The sequence below is a fragment of the Pristiophorus japonicus genome, chromosome 3 (assembly GCF_044704955.1).
Source record: "Pristiophorus japonicus isolate sPriJap1 chromosome 3, sPriJap1.hap1, whole genome shotgun sequence".
Lineage (NCBI taxonomy): Eukaryota > Metazoa > Chordata > Chondrichthyes > Pristiophoridae > Pristiophorus > Pristiophorus japonicus.
The window spans coordinates 109,423,196-109,449,603 of NC_091979.1; the positions used below are offsets into that span (position 1 = coordinate 109,423,196).

The following is a 26,408-nucleotide window of genomic DNA, read 5'->3' on the forward strand; positions in this document are numbered from 1 at the left end:
ACTATATTTATTTTAAGGCTAACAAACTCCGAGTGGTGGTTTGAAGTTAACCCTAACAAAAATGTTAATGTCAGAAATAGAGTTATTCTACACCATTTTACAAGTGAGTAGTTGAATAGATTGCAATTTTTGGATCTAGTGTATTGATATATTTAAGTTCAGAAAATAAATAGTGTACACAGATACAGAATAGTAGTGATGATGGTTGATTATTTTGTTTTATATCAGTAAATCTCCTGGGGCACTGCTTATTGTAAGTCATGGGATACATTGATTTATAAGTACAGGAATGTACAGAAGTACAGGAATATACATTAAAATCATTTGGATGAAGGAATTGAGTGTAATGGGGTCAAGTTTCGGCCTGAGTTGCTCCTATTTTTTTGGAGCAACTAGTTTAGAATGGAGTATCTCAGAAATTGCAATTCTCGGCCTTTAGTTTGCTCCAGTTCTAGTGAGTTAGAACAGTTTCATTTTAGAACAGATTTTTTTTTTCAAAAGGGGGTGTGCCCGGCCGCTTACGCCTGTTTTGCAAGTTTAGGCAGCAAAAACTTACTCCAAACTAACTTAGAATGGAGTAAGTGTAGATTTCTGTACGTTCAAAAAAACCTTGCCTACATTTAGAAAATCGGGCGTAGGTTACAAATCAGGCGTAGGGAACGAGGGGTGGGGGTTAACAAACACTAAACACTTCACTTTTATAAATAAAGAGCCATCATCAATAATAAATGATAAATAAACAAATAAATCAATCCAAATAATTAAAAAATTTAAAAAATTTAAAAAAATAAAAAATCACTCAATAAATAAAAAAAATATTTCTACTCACCGACTGCAGCACCAGGGAGAAGAGAGGAAGAGAAGATGATTGGGGGGGAGGGGAGAAGATTCTGGGGGGGGGGGAGGGGGAGAGAAGATGATGGGGGGGGAAGAGAAGATGATGGGGGGGGAGGGGAAGAGAAGATGATGGGGGGGGAGGGGGAGAGAAGATGATGGGGGGGGGAAGAGAAGATGATGGGGGGGGAGAGAAGATGATGGGGGAGGGTGGGGAGAGAAGATGATGGGGGGGGGAAGAGAAGATGATGGGGGGGAGAGAAGATGATGGGGGAGGGTGGGGAGAGAAGATGCTGGGGGGGGGGGGGGGGGGGAGGGGGAGAGAAGATGATTGGGGGGGGTCGGGGGGGGGGGGGAAGAGACCGGGCTGTTGCCGACGCCGCCGACTCTTCGGCCAAGGCCCGCCCCAGCAAGATGCAGGGCGGGCGGGCCCTGCCGACGACAAGGAAGCCGGGCCCCGCCGAGGACTTCGGGCAGGGGCCGCACGCAGCCAATGCCAGGCTGCCAACGCTGACGCCGACTCTTCGGGCGGGGCCCGCCCTAGCGAGAGGCCGGGCGGGCGGGCCCCACCGCCGAGGTAAGATGCGCAGGCCACTCGGCCGGGGATAGGGGCGACGTCCCTTCAGCTTGGGATAGGGTCGTCGCCCCGGAGACAGGATACCAGCAGCTACTGCGCACGCGCGCACTGCCGGCACTGTTTTCGGCGCAGGGCTGTAGCTCCGCCACCAGCAGCTCCTGCTGTGCCGTGCCGAGGTGGAATTGGGCCTACAGCTATTGGAGAATTGCGAGGTAAGTATTCGCCGCAATTTTTGTTCTATAAATTAGGTGGGCCTCTCCGATGTGCGCCGTTCTAGCTGGCGGCTGAAACTTCACCCCAATATCTCTAAGTTTGCAGATGACACTAAGCGGTGTGAGCTGTGAGGAGGACGCTAAGAGGCTGCGACAGGTTAGGTGAGTGGGCAAATGCATGGCAGATGCAGTATAATGTGGATAAATGTGACGTTATCCACTTTGGGGGCAAAAACACGAAGGCAGAATATTAATTGAATGGCGGCAGATTAGGAAAAGGGGAGGTGCAACGAGACCTGGGTGTCATGGTACATCAGTCATTGAAAGTTGGCATAAAGGTACAGCAGGTGGTGAAGAAGGCAAATGGTATGTTGGCCTTCATAGCAAGAGGATTTGAGTATAGGAGCAGGGAGGTCTTACTGCAGTTGTACAGGGCCTTGGTGAGGCCTCACCTGGAATATTGTGTTCAGTTTTGGTCTCCTAATCTGAGGAAGGATGTTCTTGCTATTGAGGGGGTGCAGCGAAGGTTCATCAGACTGATTCCTGGGATGGCTGGACTGACATATGAGGAGAGACTGGATCGATTGGGCCTTTATTCATTAGAGTTTAGAAGGATGAGAGGGGTCTCATAGAAACATATAAAATTCTGGACGGGACTGGACAAGTTAAATGCAGGAAAGAATGTTCCTGATGTCGGGGATGTCCAGAATCAGGGGACACAGTCTAAGGGTAAGGGGTAAGCCATTTAGAGCTGAGATGAGGAGAAACTTCTTCACTCAGAGAGTTGTTAACCTGTGGAATACCCTACAGCAGAGAGTTGTTGATGCCAGTTCATTGGATATATTCAAGAGGGAGTTAGATATGGCCCTTGCAGCTAAAGGGATCAAGGGGTATGGAGAGAAAGCAGGAAAGGGGTACTGAGGTGAATGATCAGCCATGATCTTATTCAATGGTGGTGCAGGCTCGAAGGGCCGAATGGCCTACTCCTGCACCTATTTTCTATGTTTCTATGGGCTCAAGTTTCGGCCTGAGTTGCTCCTATTTTTTTGGAGCAACTAGTTTAGAATGGAGCATCTTAAAAATTGCAATTCTCAGCATTTAGTTTGCTCCAGTTCTAGTCAGTGGGAATAGTTTCATTTTAGAACAGATTTATTATTTCAAAAGGGGGCGTATCCAGCCACTGACACCTATTTTGCAAGTTTAGGCAGTGAAAACGTACTCCAAACTAACTTAGAATGGAGTAAGTGTAGATTTCTGTATGCTCAGAAAAACCTTGCCTACACTTATAAATCAGGCGTAGGGAGCGAAAGATAGCGAGGCGTGGGGGGGTGGCAGGGAGGGAAGCTTACAAACATTAAACACTTCACTTTTACAAATAAAGAGCCATCATCAATAATAAATGATAAATAAATCAATAAATCAACCAATAAATCAATCAAACAAAATTAAAAAATTTAATATATCAATCAATGAATAAAATCAATCAATGAATAAAAAATTATTTCTACTCACCTACTGCAGCACTGGGAGCCCTCCAACAGCATGCTGGGATGGGACACCCCCCCCGCCCCCGCCCAGTGTCTCTCTCTCTCTGTCTCTGTCAGTGTCTGTATGTTTCTGACAGCGAGGGGTGGGGAGAGAGATTGGGGTGGGAGGGAGGGGAGGGGGGAGGGATGGGAGGAGAGGGAAGGAGGGGAGGGAGGGGAGGGAGGGGGGAGAGGGGAAGGGAGAAGGGGGAAGAGGAGGGGAGGGAGGGAGGGAGAGAAAGGAGGGAGAGAGGGAGGATGCGAGAGGAGAGAGAGGAGGGAGGGAGGGAGAGAGGAGGGAGGGAGGGAGAGAGAGGAAGGAGGGAGGGAGGGTGCGAGAGGAGAGAGAGGAGGGAGGGAGGGAGGGAGGGAGGGAGACAGAGAGAGGAGGGGGGAGAGGCTGATCAGGTCGGGCCACCGCCGCCGCCGACACTTCGGGCGAGGCCCACCCCCAGCGAGATGCTGGGTGGGCCCCGCCGACAACATGTAGGGAGGGAGGGGGGAAGATGAGAAAGGGGGGAGGGGAGGGAAAGTGGAAGGGGGGAGAGAAGGGTGGGGAGAGAAGCGGGGGGAAGCTGACCGGGTCGGGCCACCGCCGCCGCCGACACTTCAGGTGAGGCCCACTCCCAGCGAGATGTCGGGTGGGCCCCGCCGACGACATGGAGGAAGGGAGGGGAGAAGATGAGGGAGGGCGGGGGGAGAGAAGGGGCGGGAGAGAAGGGAGGGAAGAGGGAGGGGCGGGGGAAGGCTGAACGGGAGCGGGGGAGGGAGCTGAACAGGAGGGAGGTCCGAGTCCCGATCTTCGCCCGGTGAGCCCATTCGGCCAGGGCTAGGGTCGGGCCCCTCCCACACAGCCTCAGGGGCCTGGAGCTGCTGCACATGCGCGCACACTCTAGCGCGCATGTGCAGAGGTCCCGGCACTGTTTTCAGCGCTGGGACCAGGCTCCGCCCCCGACCCCTTGTGCTGCGCCACACCGAGCACGAAGACGTCCTGAGACCAGAGGTAAGTTTTCGGCGCCTTTTTTCTTCCAGAAAGTCGGCGCACCTTATCGAGATGCACCGTTTTTCCAGAGGGCGGAAACTTGGGCCCGATGTTTCTATGTTATACCAGGTAAACACACAGCATACGTGTGTGTACCCCATTAAGGCTTGAAGATATAATTGCTCCGGATTTTAAAATGAATGTTGGAATCAGTTACGGGTCAGGCTGTAAATAAAAACAATGGGCTAGAAATTGCATAGCACCCCATTTGGGGCGATAACTTTTCAGGAAGCGCGAAAGTATTGTTGGGCGAAAAAGAGTTGCTTCTGCCGGAAACTTCCGCTTTAGCGCTCCAAACAGCAAGCCGAGGTAACAACGTCTCCTGCAGCTGCCATTGTTAACACCTGGTGATGTTGCAGGGGGGGAACGAATATTATATCCGGGGTGGTAATGGGGTGCTGCGCACCGGATGACGCCAGGGAAGTTTGCGGGTATCAGTAACCTCTTAGCGTCCCAGTACCACCCCCTGGAGGCGCTAACAGGAGGTGCAAACGTGTCTAATTTCTCCCCCAATGGCTTTGTTTAATTGACAAGGCAATTGAGAAAGAGACATTGTGGAACCAATATGTCCTCGGAGAGATCTATCTGAAATACAGCAAGTAATCAGGAAGCCAAATGGAATATTGGCCTTTATTGCAAGGGGGATAGAGTATAAAAGCAGAGAAGTCCTGCTGCACCTGTACAGGGTATTGGTGAGGTCAAACCTAGAGTACTGCTTACAGTTTTGGTCTCCTTATTTAAGGAAGGATATACTTGTATTGGAGGCAGTTCAGAGAAGGTTCACGAGGTTGATTCCTGAGATGAAGGGGTTGTCATATGAAAGGTTGAGCAGGTTGTGCCTCTACTCATTGGAGTTTAGAAGAATGAGAGGTGAGATTATTGAAACATATAAGATTCTAAGGGGGCTGGACAAGGTAGATGTAGAGAGGATGTTTCCCCTCATGGGGGAATCCAGAACTAGGGGGCATAGTTTCAGAATAAAGGGTCGCCCATTTAAGACAGAAATGAGGAGGAATTTCTTCTCTCAGAGGGTCGTGAATCTTTGGAATTCTCTATCGCAGGGAGCTATGGAGGCTGGGTCATTGAATATATTTAAGGTGGAAATCGACATATTTTTGAGCGATAAGGGAGTCAAAGGTTTTTGGGGAGTGGGCGGGGAAGTGCAGCTGAGTCCATGATCAGATCAGCCATGATCTTATTGAATGCCGGAGCAGGCTCGAGGGGCCAAATGGCCGACTCCTGCTCCTATTTCTTATGTTCTTATATCGCCATTCCTTCATCATCGCTGGGTCAAAATCCTGGGACTCCTTCCCCAACAGCACTGTGGGAGCACCTTCACCACACGGACTGCAGCGGTTCAAGAAGGCTGCTCACCACCACCTTCTCAAGGGCAATTAGGAATGGGCAATAAAGGCTGGCCTTGCCAGCAACGCTCACATCCCAGGAACAAATAAAAATAAAGACGGAGCGAGGGGGACAAGAATAGAGAGATAGAGAGGGGGACACAGATAGAGAGAGACAGAGACGTGGGACACGGATAGAGAGAATGAGAGAGAGAGACGGAGAGGGGGCACGGATAGAGAGAGAGAGAGAGAGGGACACGGATAGAGAGACGGACAGAGGAGGACAGGGATAGAGAGAATGAAAGAGACAGAGAGAGGGGGACACGGATAGAGAGAGAGAGAGAGAGACAGAGAGAGAGGGACACGGATAGAGAGACAGAGAGGGGTACACGGATAGATAGAGACAGAGAGAGACGGAGAGAGGGGGACATGGATAGAGAGAAAGAATGAGAGAGACGGAGAGAGAGGGACACGGGTAGAGAGACGTAGCAAGAGAGATGGAGAGTGGGGGACATAGATAGAGAGACAGAGCGAGAGATGGATAGAGAGATGGAGAGTAGGGGACACAGACAGAGAGATAGAGTGAGAGACAGAGAGAGGGACACGGATAGAGAGACAGAGCGAGAGACGGAGAGAGGAGGACACGGATAGAGAGACAGAGTGAGACAGACAGAGAGGTGCCGCAGTCCCTGTTCTCTCTCCCCGTGTCTCACTGCCTCTCTCCCTCGCAGGCTGACAGCCTTAATGTTGAAGTCGTTCCTCCACGCCTGGCCTTACATCTTTATCAATGATCCGTCCTCCGCCTGTCCGCAGGTTTCTTACTGAAATACTGTCTGGAGTCGGGCTGCTTCGCCAGTGTGGGCAGTCTGCTCAACAACGTCATGAAGGTGCGAGGGTCAGAGGGCAGGGCCGAGGGTAGGGTCGAGGGTCAGAGGGCAGGGCCGAGGGTCAGAGGGCAGGGCGGAAGAGCAGTGCTAAGGGAGCATTGCACTGTCGGAGGGTCAGTACTGAGGGAGTGCTGCACTGTCGGAGGGACAGTACTGAAGGAGTGCTGCACTGTCGGAGGAGCAGTACTGAGGGAGTGCAGTGCTGAGGGAGTGCTGCATTGTCTGCGGGGCAGTACTGAGGGAGCGCCGCAGTGCGTTGTCGGAGGGGCAGTACTGAGGGAGCGCCGCACTGTCGGAGGGGCAGTACTGAGGGAGCGCCGCACTGTCGGAGGGGCAGTTCTGAGGGAGCGCCGCACTGTCAGAGGGGCAGTACTGAGGGAGCGCTGCACTGTCGGAGGGACAGTACTGAGGGACACTGCACTGTCGGAGGGTCAGTACTGAGGGAGCGCTGCATTTTCGGAGGGGCACTCCTGTGCCGCCCTGACCTGTGTGAGACCACCACCGTAGGTCGGGGCTATAAACAGAGCTGGAGCGCTGGGCCCTGGAACATTGTGGGTCATCCTGACCTGTGTGAGAACACCACGGCAGGTCGGGGTTATAAATAGAGCTGTAGCGCTGGGCCCTGGAACATCGTGGCGGAGGTGCGGCAAATGAGGGTACGGGGCCTAGAAGAGCCGAGAGCCCAAGGGCTGCACGGACCAGCCCACACTGCGATATGTGTGTGCACTAGGTCCGTGCAGCAGAGCAGGTCTGCAGTCGCCCTGGTTAATCCTTGCCATTGGATAATGGCCTAGCTCTGTGAAGCCCGTGTGTGGCTGATGTGCAACGGTTACCACACGTTAAAAAAATTCACGCACAGGCATCTTCCACCCCCTCAACTGGAGTTCAGGACTGGAACATCGGGTCCTTCATTGAAACATCTGTGAACTCTCGTGGAAGCAAGTCATCCTCGTTCGAGGGACCGCCTATGACTGACGCTTCATAAGTGTCTCTGATTGCAAATTAAAGCCAATATTTTGTGTACATCAATCTTGCGTAGTCTGCTTGGAAAGTCAAATTAGTTTTGGTTCTGGGTTGTTACCTTGTTATGTCCAGATGTAAATTATTTTTGGAGTCGATCATAAAAATCAGGATACCACAGTAAAGTTGCATGGTATTGTACAGTATAGCAGAGTAGCGACACACTACACTCCCTTTTTTGTTTGATTTGGGGAGTAAGGAAAGTTAAAGGAATAATAGAATCATAGAATGGTTACAGCACAATAGGAGGTCATTTGGCCTGTCGAGCCTGTGCCGGCTCTATGCAAGAGCTTGTCCTACTCCCCCGCCCTTCCCTGCAACCCTGCAATTTTTTTTCCTTCAGGTACTTTACCAACTCCCTTTTGAAAGCCGTAATTCAGTCTGCCTCCACCACCCTCTCAGGCAGTGCATTCCAGATCCGAACCACTCACTGTGTTAAAAAGTTTTTTCTGATGTCACATTTGGTTCTTTTGCCAATCACCTTAAATCTGTGTCCTCTGGTCCTCGACCTTTCTGCCAATGGGAACAGTTACTCTCTATCTACTCTGTCCAGGCCCCTCATGATTTTGAACATCTCTATCAAATCTCCTCTCAATCTTCTCTGCTCTACGGAGAACGATCCCAGCTTCTCCAGTCTACCCATGTAACTGAAGTCCCTCATCCCTGGAATCATTCTCATAAATCTTTTCTGCACCCTCTCTAAGGCCTTCACATTCTTCCTAAAGTGTGGTGCCCAAAACTGGAGACAATACTCCAGTTCAGGCCGAACCTGTGTTTTATACAGTTTCATCATAAATCCACGCTTTTATACTCTATGGGGCCGATTTTGATCAAGGTCTCTGCCCGCCCAAAGTGCCGCCGATGGCTGCCGAGGTACCGGACGGTACTTTGGGCGGGATATTCATGGCCAAGGTCCCTCGAAGGTCGACGGGTGACAAATGGACGACGTACACCATCAATCTGGGCAACAGCGGGTGGGAGGTCTCATTCTCGGCGGCAGAGGCGCTTTCCGCCCAAGTGCCGCCGAGGATGGAGTCGGGTCCACGGAGTGTCGAAAAGCTGGAAAAAAAAATCAACAATAAAAAATTTTAAAACTATCAGAAGACTTCCAGGGGAACCCATGCAGGTAAGTCACTGTTGAAAAAATTTTTTTATGTTCACGTACCTTTTTTTCAGGTTCTTCCTACTTACCGTCGGGGTCAGACCAGCCTCCACGCAGCGGTCTACCCCCACTCTGCCGCCAAGTCCCGCTGACTCCCGCCTGCAGGAATCTGGGAGCTCGGCAGGCGGGAGCTCAGTTGCACCACTCGGCCGCCCGCTGCACCTGGTGGCTCTCCCCTCCCGCCTGCTCCAGACCACCTCGAAAGTGGCACTGGGCGGATCAAGAAGAGCAATGTCGGCAGCAGTGGGCGACAGTCGGCGGCCGCGGGCAGTGTGATGAATTTCGGCCCCTATACCTCTATTTATGAAGCACAGGATCCCGTAAGCTTTTTTTAAACTGCGTTCTCAACCTGCCCTGCCACCTTCAATGATTTGTGCACATCTTCCCCTAGGTCTCTCTGTTCATGCACTCCTTTTAGGATTGTACCCTTTAGTTTATATTTCTCTCCTCATTCTTTCTACCAAAATGCATCACTTCTCACTTTTCTGTATTAAATTTCATCTGCCACATGACCATTCCACCAGCCTGTCTATGTCCTCTTGAAGTCTATCACTACCTTCCTCACTGTACACTATACTTCCAAGTTTTGTGTCATCTGCAAATTTTGAAATTGTGCCCTGTACACCTAAGTCCAAGTCATTAATATATATCAAGAAAAGCAGTGGTCCTACAATTGACCCCTGGGGAACACCTTCCTCCAGTCCGAAAAACAACCATTCACCATTTCTCTGTGTTTCCTGTCACTGAGGCAATTTCGTATCCATGCTGCCACTGCCCTTTTTATTCCATGGGCTTCAACTTTGCTGGCAAGCCTATTAAGTGGCCCTTTGTCGAACGCCTTTTAGAAATCCATGTACACGTCAACCGCATTGCCCTCATCAACCCTCTCAGTGCCTCATCAAAAAACTAGATCAAGTTGGTTAAACACTATTTGCCTTTAACAAATCCATGTTTGCAAAGTAAGACCATCCACATCATACTGAGCTAAAATAACTTGGGCTCAGTAGCCCAATAAACCCGCTCTTTGAAATCCAGAATCCCAAGAGAGAGATTAGTATATTAAATGCTCGAGTTGCACTCTACTGTTTGAAAGAGAAATGCTGATTTATCACCGATTTTGTTACAACTATACAATGATTATGAACTGTTCTGATGAGAGGTCATCAACCTGAAAGGTTAACTCTGTTTTTCTCTCTCCACAGATGCTGCCTGACCTGCTGAGTATTTTCCAGCATTTTCTGTTTTTATTACACAACTATAATAACTTTGTGACTGTAATGTCTGTCAAGGGGAAGTGCTGAAAGATGGGATTGGAGGGGGCGAATGTCCTGATGGCTAGGATTTTAATGAAATAAATCCATAAATCTTGTAGAGGCAGATGTGTCCATGCCTAAATCCAGTGATATGTTTTTACTTTACTAACAGGATGATCAACCTAACAATACAATGATTTTGTTTTAAAATAAAGTCGTTATTTTGCTTTAGCCAAACATATACTACCGATTCAATTGAGAAGAACAATAACTACCAGCTTCAGTGCCTTTTTTACAAAAAATCTAGCTTTTTTCAAAAGCAAATATAATTGCTTTTTAAGCTCTGACAATAGTCTTTGCTGCAACTTTTGTACAAACTGTGAAGTTTGTAACCCAGACACATTCAGTGCCAATTATGTAAATTATCAGAAGTCACATGAATTATGATATTAATTTCATATTTCTTTGTCGACGACATGAATGGAAAGCCCACGTGATTTGTAAGCAACAGGTAGCTGTGGTGAAGAATACATCAATTCCAAGACACTATAAGCACGCCATGGTGAGAAAAATGTAAGTATACAGGAAAGTTACGTAAAGATAACATTTGTGAATTAGCACCATTGTTTAAAAAGCAGCAAATGAATGTTTCCTAATGCTCGCCATGTAAAGATGTGCTATGTGATTGCCATGAAATTGTATAATGAGACAGGGTTAATTAGCAACCTCACAGTAATGTAAACTATCCCTTCACATCCTTCTCGACCTGTCTACAGTCTTTGACATGGTTGACCACTCCATCCTCCTCCAATGCCTCTCCACCATCATCCAGCTTGTTATGTATGTAAACTTTACTAGTGTGTAAGACTTGCCACCAGGGGGCGCACCTGTTGGAGACCAAGGGTCACCTGCATATCCCGGGCAAGCTGTTATAAAAGGCAGTCTACCATGCTGCTTCCTCATTCTTGAGTTACATTAAAGAGACCAAGGTCACAACAGTTTGAGCTTACAGTATACAGTCTTGTGGAGTTATTCTGAACATAATAATTGACAACGAGTAACAGATCACGAACTTTCACGCGGTTATGGCTGCTGTTGGTATTCTTGAGAGATTTGTTGAGGGTGATGATTTGGAAGCCTTTGTTGAGCGTCTTGACCAACTTCGTAGCCGGATACAGAAGATACCGCGTTTGTGGGTCCACGATATATGGCCTCTTCAAAAATCTGCTAGTACTGACGAAACCAACGGACAAGACATATGCAGAGTTGTGCACGCTGGTTCGGGAACACCTCAAGCCGAAGGAGAGCATCTTAATGGGCAGGTATCGCTTTGACACTCACCATCGCTCCGAGGGCCAGAACGTGGCGAGCTATGTCGCCGACCTAAGATGCCTTGCGGGACCGTGCGAATTTGCTGGATTTTTGGGGGAAATGTAGCGGGACTTTTTCATGTCCACGAACGATAACACTAAACAGATATTTTTGCAGCATTGAAGCTCACCGGCAAGTACTGTGCATAAAATAATGCCTTCAGTAGGCAGAACGGTACATGGCAGGGCCTGCACGTCTGCAGAGACCAGACCAAGGATGACTCAGAGACCACTGTGGGGCGTGAATGCCAATCCATTAACACTACGTTGACGCTGCAGGGGCAATCATAGAGCCCATCAATGTCGATTCACGCACTATGTGTGCAAGGGCTGTGGAACAATGAGGCACCTCCAGCGAATGTGCAAACGCACTGCGACTCACCACGTGGCAGAGTCGGCAGAAGATGACTGATCCAGCGCGGATCACGCTGAACGAGTAAGGGAGGCAACTCAACCCGAGGCTGAAGAGGAAGTGTATGGGGTACACACCTTCACCACCAAAAGCCCTCCGATAATGTTGAAAGTCAAATTAAACGGCATTCCAGTTTCCATGGAATTGGACATGGGGCAAGTCAGTCAATTATGAGCCAGAAGGCTTTTGAGAAACTGTGGGGCAACAAGGCACAAAGGCCAAAACTAAGCCCGATTCACACAAAGCTGCGCACTTACACCAAAGAGCTCATACCAGTCATTGGCAGTGCGGCAGTGAAGGTATCGTACGATGCAACTGTGCATGATTTATCACTATGGATTGTACCAGGCGATGGCCCAATGCTGTTCGGCAGAAGCTGGCTAGGAAAGATCCGATGGAGCTGGGACGACATCAAAGTGCTGTCTTTGGTGGATGACGCCTCATCCGCCCAAATGCTAAACAAATTCCCGTCGTTATTTGAGCCAGGCATCATCAACTTCACATGCGCCAAAGTGCAGATCCATCTCGTCCCTGATGCACGGCCCGTTCATTACAAGGCCCGAGCAGTTCCATATATGATGCGAGAGAATGTCGAGATCGAGCTGGACAGACTTCAGTGAGAGGGAATCATATCGCCAGTCAAGTTCAACAAGTGGGCCAGTCCAACTGTTCCGGTGTTGAAAAGTGATGGGACGGTCAGAATCTGCGAAGACTACAAGGTAACGATCAACCGAGTATCGTTACAGGACCAGTACCCACTACCAAAGCGGATGACCTGTTCGCAACGCTAGCGGGGGGAAGTCGTTCACCAAGCTGGATCTAACCTCTGCTTACATGACACAGGAGTTGGCTGAACCTTCGAAAATATTGACTTCCATCAACACGCACAAAGGACTGTTCATATACCACAGATGCCCTTTTGGGATTCGCTTGGCTGCGGCCATCTTCCAGAGGAACATGGAGAGTCTGCTGAAATCGGTTCCACACATCGTGGTCACTGGTCACAACACCACCGAACACTTGCACAACCTGGAAGAGGTTCTAAAGTGACTGGACAAAGTGGGACTCAGGCTGAAACGCTCCAAGTGTGTTTTCCTGGCGCCAGAAGTCGAATTTTTGGGAAGAAAGATTGCGGCGGACGGCATCAGACCCATGGATTCCAAGACGGAGACCATCAAGAATGCACCCAGACCAGAGAATGTGATGGAGCTGCGTTCGTTCCTGGGACTCTTCAATGATTTTGGTAACTTTCTACCAGGATTGAGCACTTTGCTGGAACCTTTGAATGTATTGCTACGCAAGGGTGACGACTGGGTTTGGGGTAAATCTCAAGAGACAGCCTTTAATGAGGTCAGAAACCTGCTATGTTCTAACAAGTTACTTGTATTGTATGACCCATGTAAACGTTTAGTACTAGCTTGTGATGCATCTTCGTACGGGATCGGTTGTGTGTTACAGCAAGCCAATGTGTCAGGCAAACTGCAACCGGTTGCATTTGCGTCCAGAAGTTTATCTAAGGCTGAAAGAGCCGACAGTATGGTTTAGAAAGAAACATTATCATGCATATACAGAGTTAAGAAAATGCATCAATACCTATTTGGACTCCAGTTCGAGCTCGAAACCGACAACAAGCCGCTCATTTCGTTGTTCTCATAAAGCAAAGGTATTAACACCAATGCTTCGTCCCGCATCCAAAGATGGGCACTAACATTATCTGTGTATGACTATGTAATCCGCCACAGACCAAGCACTGAGAACTGTGCTGGTGCTCTCAGTCGGCTTCCATTGCCCATCACCGGGGTGAAAATGCCGCAACCCGCAGACTTGCTTCTTGTAATGGATGTTTTTGAGAGCGAGGGGTCACCCATTACGGTTCGTAGATCAGGACACTGTGCTATCACTAGTAAAAATCTACGTCCTTAATGGGAGCTGGTCGGCTGTTCCTGGGGAAATGCAAGATGAAATTAAGCCGTTTTACCAACGCAAGGATGAAATGTCCATCCATTCGGATTGTCTCTGATAGGGAATCGCGTGGTTTTGCCAAAAAAAGGCAGGGAAACGTTTATACGCGACCTACACAGTACCCACCCAGGCATAGTCATGATGAAGGCTATCGCCAAGTCGCACGTTTGGTGACCCGGCATTGACTCGGAATTGGAGTCATGCGTACACCAATGTAACACTTGCTCACAGTTGAGCAATGCACCAAGGGAGGCCCCATTGAGTCTGTGGTCATGGCTCTCCAAACCGTGGTCCAGGGTCCACGTAGATTTCGCTGGCCCCTTTCTAAGAAAGATGTTCCTAATAGCAGTGGACGCTTACTCCAAATGGATTGAGTGTATAATAATGTCATCATGTACATCCACTGTCACCATTGAAAGCCTCCAGGCCATGCTCGCTACCCGTGGTTTGCCCAACGTCCTTGATAGTGACAATGGACCATGTTTCACCAGCTCGGAATTCGACGAGTTCATGACCCACAATGGCATCAAGCATGTCAAGTCTGCCTCGTTTAAGCCCGCATCCAATGATCAAGCGGAATGGGCAGTCCAAACTATCAAGCAGAGCTTGAAACGCGTGATGGACGGTTCCCTGCAGACCCGGTTATCTCGGGTTCTGCTCCGCTACCGGACGCGACCCCACTCACTTACTGGTGTTCCCCCTGCAGAATTGTTAATGAAGAGAGCACTCAAAACCAGGCTCTCCTTAGTCCACCTGGATCTCAGTTGATCATGTAGAAACCCGGCGTCACCGGCATAACGTGTACTACGATCGCACAGCTGTATCGCATGACATTGAGGTTAATGACCCTGTGTTTGTTCTTAATTACGGTCAAGGTCCCAAATGGGTTGCTGGCATTGTTTTAGCCAAGGAGGGGAATAGAGTGTTTTCTTTCAAACTTTTGAATGGACAAACGTGCAGAAAGCACTTGGATCAGACCAAACTGCGATTCACTGACAACCAAGAACAGTTTGAAGAGGACATTACCATCATTGATCCACCAACACATACCTAACCAGCAATCGACCTTGCTGTCAACCACGAGGATGAACCCACCATGCCCGACAGTCCGATCAGACCAGCCGCGCTGCAGTGCAGCAATGATCCGACCAACTCACCCATGCTAGGACTTCAACTCTGGCGATCAACCCGGGAACGTAGAGTCCCGGATCGCCTCAACTTGTAAATAACTTGTATCTAAGACTTGGGGGGCGGGGGGGGGGGGGGGGGGAGTGATGTTATGTATGTAAACTTTACTAGTGTGTAAGACTTGCCATCAGGGGGCACACCTGTTGGAGACCCAAGGGTCACCTGCACAGCCCAGGCAAGCAGGTATAAAAGGCAATGTACCATGCTGCTTCCTCACTCTGGGGTTACATTAAAAAGACCAACGTCACAACAGTTTGAGCTTACAATACAGTCTTGTGGAGTTATTCTGAACATAACACAGCTGGGTGGGACTGCACTCGCCTAGTTCCATTCTTATCTATCTAATCATAGATCATAGCCAGAACATCACCTGCAATGGCTACTCTTCCACTCCCGCATAGTTACCTCTGGAGTCCTTCAAGGATCTATCCTTGGCCCCCCTCCTATTTTTCATCAATATACTGCCCCTTGGCAACATCATCCGGAAACACACGCTGACAACACCCAACTCTACCTCACCAACACTTCTCTCAACTCCTCCACGGTCTTTAAATTGTCAGACTGCTTGCCCGACATCCAGTACTGGTTGAGTAGAAATGTTCTCCAATTAAATACTGGGAAGACCGAAGCCATTGTCTTTGGTCCCCATCACAAACTGCGTTCCCTAATCACCGACTCCATCCCTCTCCCTCACATCTGCCTGAGGCTGAACCAGACTGTTCGCAACCTAGGTGTCATATTTGACCGTGAAATGTGCTACCGGCCACATATCCACAGCATAACTAAAAACGCCTATTTCAACCTCCTTAACACTGCCCGTCTCTGCCTCTGCCTCAACTCATCTGCTGCTGAAACCCTCATCCATGTCTTTGTTACCTCTAGACTTCTGGCTGGCCTCCCACATTCTACCCTACATAAATTTGAGGTCATCCAAAACTCAGCAGCCCGTGTCCTCACTCGTACAAAGTCCCGCTCACCGATCACCCCTGTGCTCGCTGACCTACATTGGCTCCCGGTTAAGCAAAGCCTCGATTTCAAAATTCTCATCCTTGCTGACAAATCCCTCCATGGCCTCACCCTTCCCTAATCTCCTCCAGCCACACAACCCCACCAAGATGTCTGCGCTCCTCAAATTCTGGCCTCTTGAGCATCCCTGATTATATCAGCTCAACCATCGGTGGCCGCGCCTTCAGCTGCCAAGGCCCTAAGCTCTGGAACTCCCTCCACCTCTCTCCCTCTCTTTTCTCCTTCAAGACCCTCCTTAAAAATCTACTTCTTTGACTAAGCTTCTGGTCATCTGCCGCAATTTCTTCTTATCTGGTGTGGTGTCAAATTCTTTTTTTTGTCTTATAACACTCCTATGAAACACCTTGGGATGTTTTACTACGTTAAAGATGCTATATAAATACAAGTTGTTGTTGTTGTTGTAAGGATCTCCTGGGGAAGAGTGATCATATGATGGAATTTCACATTGAGTGAGAGAGTGAAATACTTAAATCCGAAACAAGAGTCTTAAATTTAAATAAAGCCAATTACATAGATATGAAGGGTGAGTTGATGAAGGCAGATTGAGAAATTAGATTAAAAGGTACGACAGCAGATGAGCAGTGGTAAACATTTAAAGAAATATTCCATAATTCTCAACAAATATACATTCCATTGAGAAATAAAAATTCCACAGGAAAAGTGATCCATCCGTGGCTAACTAAAGAAGTTAAGGTTCGTATTAGATTAAAAGAGGCTAATAATGCTGACGCTAGTAATAAGCCTGAGAATTGGGACACCTTTAGAAACAAGCAAAGGATGACCAAAAAATTGATCAAAAAAAGGAGAAAATAGAACATGAGAGCAAACTTGCAAAAATCTAAAAATAGATTTGAAGAGCTTCTACAAGTATGTAAGAAGGGGGAGTAGCAAAAGTAAGCATTGGTCCCTTAGAGGCTGAGACAGGAAACATTATAATGGGGAATAAGAAAATGGCAGAGACATTAAACAAATATTTTGTATTTCATCATCATTATCATAGGCAGTCCCTCGAAACGAGAATGACTTGCTTCCACGCCAAAAAAGGATGAGTTCACAGGTGTTTCAATGAAGGACCTAATATTTCAGGTCCTGAAGGGTGGAAGATGCCTGTGCGTGGATTTTTTTAACGTGTGGTGGCCGTTGCACACCAGCCACCTCACGGGCTTGACAGCTAGGTCTTGGTCCAGTGGCAAGGGTTATCCAAGACGACTGGAGACCTGCTCTGCTGCACGGACCTAGTGCGCACACATATCGCAGTGTGGGCTGGCCCGTGCTGCACCTGGGCTCCTGGCCTCGAACTCATGCCTCTCCTGGGCCTCGATCACATGCCTCCACAGTATCTCTCCGCTTCTGCTGTACCTGCCCACGCTCCAATCACCGACCTGGACTGTGATGACGTCATTCTTTGCTGCCGTCGCCCTCCTACACCAGCTCGCGCTGCTCCCTGAAGTGGCATGCCTCCACACTGCTCCTGGGGCCTCCACGCTGCTCCCGGCGCCTCCACGCTGCTCCCAGGCCGCTGCTCGACAGTACCAAAATAGCGACAGTACCGATATAACGAAACTACCGATATAGCGACTTTACCAATATAACGACAGTACCGATATAACCATAGAAAGTATATAATGATAGTAAGTATATAACGACAGTACCTATATAGCGACAGTACCGATATAACAGTACTATCGTTACATTGGTACTGTCGTTACATCAGTACTGTCGTTACATCAGTACTGTCGCTATATCAGTACTGTCGCTATTTGCTTACTGTCGCTATATCGGTACAGTCGCTATATCTGTACTGTCATTATATCCTTCCTGTCGTTATCGGCACTGTCATTATATCCTTACTGTCGTTATATCGGTACTGTCGATATATCGGTACTTTTGTTATATCGGTACTCTCGCTATATTGGTACTGTCGTTACATCAGTACTGTCGTTATATTGGTACTGTTGATATATCAGTACTTTTGTTATATCATTACTGTCATTATTTCCTCATTGTCGTTATATCAGTGCTGTAGTTATATCGGTACTGTTGCTATGTCGATACTATCGTTATATCGTTCCTGTTGTTATAGCGATACTTTCGTTATATCAGCACTGTCGGTATATCTTTACTGCCGATATATCATTACTTTTGTTATATCGGTACTGTCGCTATATCGGTACTGTGGGACCTGATTAACTATTGTGGGACCTGATTAACTATTGTGGGACCTCATTAACTGGGACCTGATTAATTTATAATTATAGAGTAGTTGTGTGCTGTGTACATGCTCACTAACAATGGAAAAGGTTGCAGCATGGTTGGGGCCAAAGCACAGTCACCAGGTTAAGCGCTGTTCCGACCAGATAACAGAAACATGCTGCGAAACAGTGAACAGAAGGAGGATAGGGCATGATGTGGTAATCACATCATGACCAAGGCGATTGCTATCTGCAATGGGCAGCTGGGTCATAACCAGCGGCCAGTCCGGAGTCGACAAACTGACCCCAGTAACAGCAAGGTGGCCAATCAGGGAATGGGAAGACCCCACATTCACGACTATAACTGAAGCTGTAACACGTGGTAGAGTGCGCTTTATTCTTAGTAACTGCAAGATGTAACTGAATGTAACTGAGCCAATAAAGTTTGCCTGGATACTACCACCGGACTCAAGTCTCGTCAACTGCTAAGAATATAAGAGACCCTACAGGTACTGTTGTTATATTCTTCCTGTCGTTATATCGGTACTGTCGCTATATCGGTACTGTCATTATATCGGTACTTTAGTTATATCGTCGCTATATAGGTACTGTCGTTATATGTTTACTGTCGTTATATCTGTACTGTTGCTATATTGGTACTGTCGTTAAGTTGGTACTGTTGTTACGTCCTTCCTGTCATTATATCTTTACTGTTGTTATATCGGTACTGTTGATATATCAGTGCTTTTGTTCTATCGGTACTGTCGGTATATCCTTACTGTCGATATATCGGTACATTTGTTATTTTGTATTTATCTTCACAGTAGAAGACACAAAAAGCATACCAAAAACAGTGAGGAACCAAGGGGCTAATGAGAATGAGGAAGTTAGAGTAATTAAGACCAATAAAGAAAACATACTTGAAAAACTAATGTGATTAAAAGCCGACAAATCCCTCGCACCTGATGGCCTACATCCGAGGAAACAAAAAAAAAAACCACAAAAAAGAAAAAAAGGGCCTTGTAAATGTCTGGTGTGTCATCCAGATCGGGTGGCACGGTTTAATGTTTTATGTTTTTCAGATAAACTCCAAAAGCACTAGTCTGAAAACGCCTGATCTCGTCTGATCTTGGAAGCTAAGCAGAGTCAGGCCTGGTTAGTACTTGGATGGGAGACTGCCTGGGAATACCAGGTGCAGTAGGAGGCAGAGGCCGCGTGGCCGAATGGATAAAACGTCTGACTTCGATCACAAACCGCAAATTTATCAGAAGATTGCAGGTTCGAGACCTGCCGCGTTTGACTAAGCTCACTGCGTGAAATTTTCCGCGCGGAGGGGTTTCCTGTACGGGCTGCTCCTGCACACTCTCAACTTTGCCATCCTCGCCTGCCGTCCGGACACGCCATGGCGTACCATCTTGCCGTCCGGAGGAGGCGGGGGTCCCCGATGGAGGGTACTCTACGCAGGGGTCCTCCCACTATTTGTCGGGGACTTGGCCTGGAGGGTGGTGCACGGAGCAGTGCCGTGCAATAAATTTTTAAGCCGGTTCACGGGCTCCCAGGCCGCCTGCAATTTCTGCGGTCTGGAAGAGTCCGTATTCCATGTTTTTATTGAATGCACGAGGTTGCAGCCCCTGTTTTGTTATTTAAAGGGGCTGCTCCTGAAATTCTGGCTGCACTTCAGTCCCACACTCCTGATCTTCGGGCACCCTGTGCGGAGGGGAGCGGGTAGGTCCAAGGGCCTCCTCGTAGGACTGCTCCTGGGCACGGCCAAGGGGGCCATCAGCCGGTCCAGGCAGCGGGCGGTCGAGGGGGTCGTTCAGCCAGACTGCCTGCCTCTCTTCCGCGCATACATCCGGTCCAGGGTGTCCCTGGAGATGGAGCACGCGGTGTCCACCGGTACGCTCGCGGCCTTCCGCGAGAGGTGGGCACCGGAGGGACTTGAGTGCATCATCACGCCCGGCAACCAAATTTTAATTTGATTTTATGTTTTTAAGTTAATTTGTTTTAATTGCCGGTGCTTTTAGTGTCCCCCTCCCCTTTTATAGGGGGCACTTGGAGAAAAAATGTTTTTGTGCCCAAAGAAAACCCCCAAAAAATACCACAAAAAAATAAAAGGGCCTGTAAATGTTTGGTGTTTCCCCCAGATCGGGGGGGCACGGTTCAATGTTTTTTGTTTACTCCCAAAAGAGTTTCTAAAAGAGGTGGCTGCAAAGATAGTGAATGCATTGGTTGTGATATTCCAAAATTCCCTAGATTCTAGAACATGCCCAGCAGATTGAAAGGTAGCAAACGTAACCCCACTATTCAAGAAAGGAGGGCAAATACGGGAAACTACAGGTCAGTTAGCCTGACATCAGTCGTCAGGAAAATGCTAGAATCCATGCAGCGCTGCCGTCTTTGGAGGCTCTTTCCCTTGCTTAAAGGGAAATGCAATGTTGCTTTGAATCCATCCTCATGCTATCTCTGTGGAGCCACGGCACCTGTGCTACGTGCATAACAGCCCCTAGTACTCTGTCAAGCCCCCTCAGAATCTTATATGTTTCAATAAGATCATCTCTCATTCTGCTAAACTCCAATGAGTATAGGTCCAACCTGCTCAACCTTTCTTCATATGACAACCCCTTCATCTCAGGAATCAACCTCGTGAACCTTCTCTGAACTGCCTCCAATGCAATTATATCCTTCCATAAGAGACCAAAACTGTACGCAGCACTCCAGGTGTGGTCTTACCAACGCACTGTACAGTTGGGAGCAGGACTTCCCTACTTTTATACTCCATCCTCCCCTTTCAATAATGGGCATCATTCCATTTGCCTTCCTGATTACTTGCTGTACCTGCGTGCTAACTTTTTGAGTTTCATGTACAAGAACCCCAAGATCCCTCTGTATTGCAACGTTTTGTAATCGCTCCCCATTTAAATAATAATTTGGGGTTTTTTTGGGCTGTGAATCTTTGGAATTCTCTATCCACAAAGGCTGTCAATGCTGAGTCATTGAGTATATTCAAGGCCGAGATCGACAGAATTTTTGAACTCGAGAGGATTACACAGGATTACGTAAGATATACGGCACAGAAACAGGCCATTCGGCCCAACCAGTCAGTCCATGCAGGCGTTTATGTTCCACTATCTTCCCTCATCTAAATCTATCAGCATAACCCTCTATTCCCTTCCCCCTCATGTGTTTGTCTATCCTCCCCTTAAATGTATCTATTCTATTTGCTTCAACCACTCCCTGGGGTAGCAAGTTCCACATTCTCACCACTCTTTGGGTAAAGAAGTTTCTTCTGAATTCCCTACTGGATTTCTTGGTGATTATCTTATATTGATGGTCTCCAGTTATGCTCTTCCCACAAGTGGAAAGATTTTCTCTGTAACCACTCTATTAACACCTTTCATAATTTTAAAGACCTCTATTAGGTCATCCCTCAGCCTTCTTTTTTCAGGAGAAAAGAGGCCCAGCCTGTTCATCCTTTCCGGATATGTATATCCTCGCATTTCTGGTATCATCCTTATAAATCTTCTCTGCACCCTCTCCAGTGCTTCCATATCTTATTTATAATATGGCGACCAGAATTGTACACAGTACTCCAGTGTGGTCTAACCAAGGTTCGATATAGGTTTAGCATAATTTCCCTACTTTTCAATTCTATACCTCTAGAAATAAACCCTAGTGCTTGGATTAATTTTTTTATGGCCTTGCTAAACTGTGTCACAACTTTTAGTGATTTGTGTATTTGTACTCTGAGATCCCTTTGTTCCTCTACCACACCTAGACTCGCACCCTCCAAGTAATAAGTGATCTCCCTATGCTTCCTACCAAAATGTAATACCTCACATTTATCTGCGTTGAATTTCATTTGCCAATTATCCCCCATTCTGCAAGTTTATTAATGTCCTCCTGTAATTTGTTGCAGTAAAAAAGGAGGGAGAGAGAAAATGGGTAATTATAGACAGGTTAGCCTGACATCAGTAGTGGGGAAAATGTTGGAATCAATCAGTAAAGATGAAATAACAGCGCATTTGGAAAGCAGTGACAGGATCCGTCCAAGTCAGCATGGATTTATGAAAGGGAAATCATGCTTGACAAATCTTCTGGAATTTTTTGAGTATGTAGCTAGTAGAGTGGACAAGGGAGAACCAATGGATGTGGTGCATTTGGACTTTCAAAAGGCTTTTGATAAGGTCCCACACAAGAGATTGGTGTGCAAAATTAAAGCACATGGTACTGGTTGGCAGACAGGAAGCAGAGAGTCGGGATAAATGGGTCCTTTTCAGAATGGCAGGCAGTGACTAGTGGAGTGCCGCAGGGCTCAGTGCTGGAACCCCAGCTATTTACAAAATACATTAATGATTTAGATGAAGGAATTGAGTGTAATATCTCCAAGTTTGCAGATGACACTAAACTGGGTGGCTATGCGAGCTGCGAGGAGGATGCTAAGAGGCTGCAGGGTGACTTGGATAGTTTAGGTGAGTGGGCAAATGCACGGCAGATGCAGTATAATGTGTGTAAATGTGGGGTTATCCACTTTGGGGGCAAAAACACGAAAACAGAATATTATCTGAATAGCGGCAGATTAGGAAAAGGGGAGGTGCAACAAGACCTGGGTGTCATGGTACATCAGTCATTGAAAGTTGGCATGCAGGTACAGCAGGCGGTGAAGAAGGCAAATGGTATGTTGGCCTTCATAGCTAGGGGTTTTGAGTATAGGAGCAGGGAGGTCTTACTGCAGTTGTACAGGGCCCTGGTGAGGCCTCACCTGGAATATTGTGTTCAGTTTTCGTCTTCTAATCTGAGGAAAGACGTTCTTGCTGTTGAAGGAGTGCAGCGAAGGTTCACCAGACTGATTCCCGGGATGGCTGGTCTGACATATGAGGAGAGATTGGATCGACTGGGCCTTTATTCACTGGAGTTTAGAAGGATGACAGGGGATCTCAAAGAAACATGTAAAATTCTGGCACTGGACAGGTTAGATGCAGGAAGAATGTTCCTGATGTTGGGGAAGTCCAGAACTAGGGGACACAATCTAAGGATAAGGGGTAAGCCATTTAGGACTGAAATGAGGAGAAAATTCTTCACTCAAGAGAGTTGTTAACCTGTGGAATTCCCTACCGCAGAGAGTTTTGATGCCAGTTCATTGGATATATTCAAGAGGGAGTTAGATATGGCCCTTATGGCTAAAGGGATCAAGGGGTATGGAGAGAAAACAGGAAAGGGGTACTGAGGTGAAAGATCAGCCATGATCTTATTGAATGGTGGTGCAGGCTCGAAGGGCCGAATGGCCTTTTCCTGCACCTATTTTCTATGTTTCTATGTTTCCTCCTCAGTGTTGATAACCCCCCAGTTTGGTGTCATCCACTAATTTAGAAATTGTGTTTTTGATTTCAAAGTCTAAATCGTTAATATGAATTGTGAACACTGATCCTTGTGGAACACCACTACCCATCTTTTGCCACTGTGAAATAGCTACCTTTTACCCCTACTATCTGCTTTCTGTCTTGAAGCCAGCTAGCTAACCTTGATCAAGGCCTTTTGAAAATTTAGATAAATTGCATCTACTGTATTACCAAAGTCTACCCTCTCTGTTACCTCTTCAAAAAATTCAATGAGGTTGGTCAAGCCAGGCTTTCCCTTTTGAAATCTATGCTGACTATTCATTTCTATATTTTTGGTTTCTAGATGCTCTTCTCTTTTAGTAGGGATTCCATTATTTTTCTTACCACCGATGTTAAGCTGACAGGTCTATAATTCCCTGATCATGTCCTATCTCCCTTCTTAAACATAGGTATTACGCTAGCTATCCACCAGTCCACCTTTTTCTAACGAATGATTAAATATGTGTAGTAATGCCTCTGCTATAAGAACATAAGATCATAAGAAATAGGAACAGGGATTGGCCATACGGCCCCTCGAGCCTGCTCCGCCATTCAATAACATCTTGGCTGATCTGATCATGGACTCAGCCCCCGCCCGCTCCCCATAACCCCTTATCGTTTAAGAAACTGTCTATTTCTGTCTTAAATTTATTCAATGTCCCAGCTTCCACAGCTCTCTGAGGCAGCGAATTCCATAGATTTACAATCCTCTGTGAGAAGAAATTTCTCCTCATCTCTGTTTTAAATGGGCGGCCCCTTATTCTAAGATCATGCCCTCTAGTTCTAGTCTCCCCCATCAGTGGAAACATCCTCTCTGCATCCACCTTGTCAAGCCCCCACATAATCTTTTTTGTTTCGGTAAGATCACCTCTCATTCTTCTGAATTCCAATGAGTAGAGGGCTAACCTACTCAATCTTTCCTCATAAGTCAACCTCCTCATCCCCGGAATCAACCTAGTGAACTTTCTCTGAACTGCCTCCAAAGCAAGTATATCCTTTCGTAAATATGGAAACCAAAACTGCACGCAGTATTCCAGGTCTGGCCTCACCAATACCTTATATAACTGTAGCAAGACTTCCCTGCTTTTATACTCCATCCTTTGCAATAAAGGCCAAGATACCATTGGCCTTCCTGATCACTTGTGTACCTGCCTAGCATCCTTTTGTGTTTCATCACAAGTACCCTCAGGTCCCGCTGTACTGCGGCACTTTGCAATCTTTTTCCATTTAAATAATTACTTGCTCTTTGATTTTTTTTCTGCCAAAGGGCATGACCTAATCCTTGTAGATTTTCAAAAGGCCTTCGATAAGGTACCCTATAATAGACTGAGGATCAAGGTTAGCTAGCTGGCTTCCCCAGATTCTTTTAAAATGCGTGGATGCATTCCATCTGGACCAGGGGTTTTTTCCTCTTTGAGTTTGATTAATTTATTTAATATATCGTCTCTTTTTATTTTAAATGCATTTATCTCATTACTAACCTCATCATTCAATATCATGTCCACCTGTTCTATCTCCCTGGTAAATATTGAAGCAAAATTATTATTTAATATTTTTGCCATCTCTCTATTATTACCTGTGGTATTATCTTGTCTATCCCTTAATGGCCCTATTCCCATCCCAACCTTCCTTTTTTATTGATGTGCCTGTAAAATATTTTGCTATTTTGTTTTATGTTCCTTGATAATTTAATTTTATAACTCGTATTTGCCTTCCTAATTGTTTTTTTTTTACTTCTCCCCTAATCTCTTCATATTCTCCCTTATCATCCACTCCACTGCTATGTACTTAATGTATGCCACTTTCCTTACCCTCAATATATCCCTTATATTCATCCATGGAGTCTCATTATTGTTTAGTTTGTTCTTTCCTTTTAGTGGAATATATTGTTCCTACACTCTATTGAACACGGTTTTAAATGTTTCCCATTGCTGTTCTACATCGTTGTTTGCCAATATTGTTGCCCATTTTATTTTCCCAAGTTCTATTCTCAGCCCCTCAAAATCAGCTTTCCTCCAAACTATTAGCCTGCTTTTCTCATATGTATGTCCTCCTCAATTATCATCTTAAAGCGTATTATATTATGGGCACTATTGCCTAGATGTTCCCCTACTTTTACGTCTCTTATGTGTTCTGGTAGAGGAATCAAGGGATATGTGGAACGGGCAGGAAAGTGGAGTTGAGGTTGAAGATCAGCCATGATCTTATTGAATGGCGAGCAAGAGGGGCCATATAGCAAGAGGGGCTCTTGCTTCTAATTCTTATGTTCTTAATCTATGAGTTTCCTGTCATCCTGTCCCTCCATACAGCATATTGGACAAGCGGGCACAGCTCTCAGAATATAACTTTCAGCAGTTGATGTTGGAAGGCCTGATTGAGCCAGGTGAGATGGTGATACACGCTATGGAGAGCATGGTGCGAGTTTGCCTCCTCCAGGTGGTCTCACGTCACTAGTGTCTGGAGTGTGGCGGGGCCCGAAGAGGAATGCTCCTCCATGAGGATGGCGAGGTTGCTCTCCAACCCCCCGATTACAGTAAATGATCATAGATAAAGTTACTCACCCTGGGCACAGGAGGCCTCTTCGACGTTCCCTGTGACCTGAAAGAATTAAGTCAACGCGTCAGTCCCGCAATACTGATGAACAACAACACCGCCGTTTATCGAGCCGATCCTCACCTGCTCATGTCCTTTGGTGCTGCTGCAACGGTGAAGCGCTGAGAACCAAGTCAGAGGCGTGCGGGAAGCGGCGGTGTCTCAGGAAACCATTTCACTGAGGCCCGGATTCAATCGCTTCTGCCCAGCTCTGCTCCTGCGCGGCCACCCTCGAAACCCTTTCCCAACCAAGCCACACAAAGCCGCTCCCTGGTAACCGCCGCGGCGTTTCCGGGGCAACCGCTGCCGAACGCGTTCCACTGGTTGTGTGCATGCATCAGTCTGCAGCGTGAGCGGCTCTGTGCCACTACCTCTTCACTAACTTTTGCTAGTTCAGTGGCAAGTTTCCCACTTTGTGTTTTGCTTGCACGCACC

At 47.2% G+C, this 26,408-nt stretch overlaps 1 protein-coding gene and 1 pseudogene across 7 annotated transcripts in view; one reads left to right on the plus strand and one right to left on the minus strand.

The window, feature by feature from the left end:
* erich2 (glutamate-rich 2) overlaps positions 1-26,251 on the minus strand; it is a 326,385-nt gene extending 300,134 nt beyond the window's left edge. For all 7 annotated transcript variants that reach the window (XR_011592662.1, XR_011592663.1, XM_070875669.1 and 4 more), the window contains exons 1-2: positions 26,058-26,251; positions 25,943-25,979 (exon numbers count right to left, since the gene is read on the minus strand). Coding sequence is in view for 4 of the 7 variants with exons in the window: in XM_070875669.1 (XP_070731770.1) it covers positions 25,943-25,979; positions 26,058-26,065 (45 nt within the window). In the remaining 3 variants the exon portion in view is untranslated. The remainder of the gene's footprint in view (positions 1-25,942; positions 25,980-26,057) is intronic.
* Positions 19,095-19,210, plus strand: LOC139260624 (5S ribosomal RNA; annotated as a pseudogene).
* Positions 26,252-26,408: the final 157 nt, after the last annotated feature.